General features: G+C 35.1%; 1 protein-coding gene across 2 annotated transcripts; it reads left to right on the plus strand.

Annotated features, from left to right (window-relative positions):
* Positions 1 to 328: 328 nt before the first annotated feature.
* LOC123199646 (protein SOSEKI 2-like) lies at positions 329 to 2,636 on the plus strand. Of its 2 annotated transcripts, none has more exons than XM_044614679.1 (5): positions 329 to 701; positions 774 to 843; positions 935 to 1,038; positions 1,129 to 1,804; positions 2,270 to 2,636. In XM_044614679.1, the coding sequence occupies exons 1-5, from the start codon at positions 497 to 499 to the stop codon at positions 2,409 to 2,411; spliced, it is 1,197 nt and encodes a 398-aa protein (XP_044470614.1). In that variant the 5' UTR covers positions 329 to 496; the 3' UTR covers positions 2,412 to 2,636. The 2 variants fall into 2 exon arrangements, with proteins under 2 accessions (XP_044470614.1, XP_044470613.1); XM_044614678.1 differs by having other exon boundaries at positions 330 to 701; positions 935 to 1,047.
* The last annotated feature ends 207 nt before the right edge of the window (positions 2,637 to 2,843 follow it).

Below are 2,843 nucleotides of genomic sequence, written 5' to 3' on the forward strand. Positions count from 1 at the left end.
TCTTCAAGAAGTGTTATTTCCTTAAATCTATAGGTTTCAATTTTCTTAGTAAACTTAATGTGTCAGTAAGAAAAATTTTCCAACACAAACATATTTAAGATTAGACTTAAATAGAGTTGTTTTAGTATCAAAAGTCAGTGTAATTCAATTTAATTTAGTTCGAATTCTAATTAAACTTGACTTAAGAGAGTCAATTTATTTCTGATCAAAGTCGAATCGAAATTGAGTTAAATAAATTTGGTTCATGATCAAAATAGTGATGTTTAGATTCGATTCGATTTCTACCCTTCTTTCTTTACTCATCCTTCTCACTAGTGATCACAAAATTCAAAGGAATCCAAGGAAAGAAATTCTCGCCCAACTTTGCATTAATGCTTCCATAATTTTACTTATACCATTTGAACCCTCTTGTCTGTCACTGTCCCTTTGCCTCTCCTTTTTACCATCTGAATCCTCTTTGATCCTTCTCTCTCGTCTCAAACTTCAAACTCTAAACATGGATGTTCGATCCAGAAGAGCTAGACAAACCAGTCCAGACAGAGCCAAACTCTCCATGCAACAGCACCGCCACCGCCAGCCGCCGAAGCCTAATCCCACCAGAAAAGTTCAAGTCGTTTACTATCTCACCAGAAATGGCCACCTGGAACACCCCCATTACATGGAAGTCTCCCACTTCGCCACTCAGCCCCTTCGCTTAAAAGGTAAAACAATCTATTACATCTTCTTCTAAATCAAAAGAAATTAATTATTCTTCATTCTTCATTGTTTTGCAGACGTAATGGACAGGCTGATCGCTCTCAGAGGCAAAGGCATGCCCTCTCTATATTCTTGGTCATGCAAAAGGTGTAATATAAAATTAATCAAGTAATATATAAAGTTTAATAATTTATAAATTAAGATTTAGATCTTATTATAATTTTTTTTTCCATTTCAGGAGCTACAAAAATGGCTATGTGTGGAACGACTTGGCTGAAAATGATGTTATTTTTCCAGCTGATGGAGCTGAATATGTACTAAAAGGCTCTGAAATTCTTGAAGGTCGTGCTGGTAATTATTATTATTATTTTGTATTTATTTAAATTAATTAAAATTTTATCATACTGAAATTTATCTTGTGATTTTTCTTAGAGAAATTGCAGGGGTTGAATGTGAGTAGTAGGCAGTTGATTGAGGAGCCAAAGGAAACATTTAAAACAACGGCGTATGAAGATCAAGATTACGAAGACGAATTTGAGGAAGACGAAGAGAAGACCAGCTACACAAGCTCCACCACTTCTCAATCTCGTTGTTCGAGAGGTGTCTCAACAGACGAACTCGACGAACCGGAACCGCAGAAACCCCAGCTCACTGAGTCAACACCAAAGTTATTAGCTCGCTCACCGCCTTCACTGTCTTCCATCTTGTCTCAGGAAAAACCAACCAACAAAACCACCACCAACACGTCTAGAAGGTTCGAAGATGGTGACCCAGTTGCTACCGAGTCTGCCTCGAGTCGAAACTCGGTTCTCCTCCAGCTCATTTCCTGTGGAAATCTACCCATCCCTAAAGCGAAGAGTAACAACAGCAATGTCGTGAGAAGAAGCAGCAGCGATTTGCACAGAGGGGTTCTCTGTAAAAGAGCGATGAAGATTGCTGAAGAAGAAGATAAGGATATGATAAGCTTCATGTCTGAGAATCCCAGGTTCGGGAATTTGCAGGCTGAAGAGAAGGAGTATTTTAGCGGAAGCATTGTCGAGTCAGTGAGTAAGGATCGAGTTGAGACTCAGCCCGTTCTCAAGAAATCAAATTCCTATAACGAAGAAAGGTCGGTAGATTCTAATTCTTCTTTTAATTTTTACTATTTGCTGACGAGTTGACTCGGTTAACTGAAAAGTTAAAAGATCCTTTTATGTTGACTTTTGATTAAAATAATTATATAATTTCTTATTTTTTATTAACTTAATATTGAAAATATAAAAAATTAAATATTCGATACCTAATATTAGACAAGGTAGAGTGCCGTATCGAACTGAATCCGATGCAATTTATCGTATTTACAAGTTATGTCATATAAGGTCCAACCAATTGGATAAAAAAGAGTTTCGATAAAGAAATATAAACAATTTTCAAATCTTTACGGGCTAAAATTTTAGTTTTAATTCAACTCATTCGAATCAAATATAAACTTAACTTTGAATTAGTTCAAGCTGAAATATCATGTGATGTATTTATCATATGTTTTGATTAATCATACGAAGAATGACCTAATGATGTGATTTTGATGATTCAGGAGCTCGAAGGCTGCGTTGATGGAGGAGATGAATGCCGTTGAAGATGAAGAAGAGAAAAGAAGCAATTATGGGTTGAAAGGGAAATGCATTCCTCGCAAGAAATCTTCATCATCATCTTCAAAGAAAATCATCAGAAAATGAGTTGTTTTTATCATCTTTATTACTGTCGTAATTTGCTTATAGTGGAGTTGTTGGATTGGGGCAGTCATAATTAGGGTTTAAGTTACAAATTATAATTAATTAGAACTTGATTAGTGTTTCATAATCATGATTAGGAGATACTGTTTGTGCGGTGGAAAGTTGGAAAAGATTGTGCTTAATTCATGCATCTTCAAGACGTTGAAATGTGAAAAGATGTTTGGACCATTCTTCACCGTCTGATTTGGGTTCCGACATCACATCAGATAGCTTAGTACGATGGTCTTTCCAGTAATTTAAGGAGAAAGAAATAGTCACAACTAAATTTTGGGTTATTAATTAAATTCGGTAAAATTTTTTTCTGCGTAAACATTTTTAATCAAACGTACAGTGATTTTACTTTTATAAGTAAATTTATTTTTAATTTTAAAAATA

The sequence above is a fragment of the Mangifera indica genome, chromosome 16, assembly GCF_011075055.1.
Source record: "Mangifera indica cultivar Alphonso chromosome 16, CATAS_Mindica_2.1, whole genome shotgun sequence".
Classification (NCBI taxonomy): Eukaryota; Viridiplantae; Streptophyta; class Magnoliopsida; order Sapindales; family Anacardiaceae; genus Mangifera; species Mangifera indica.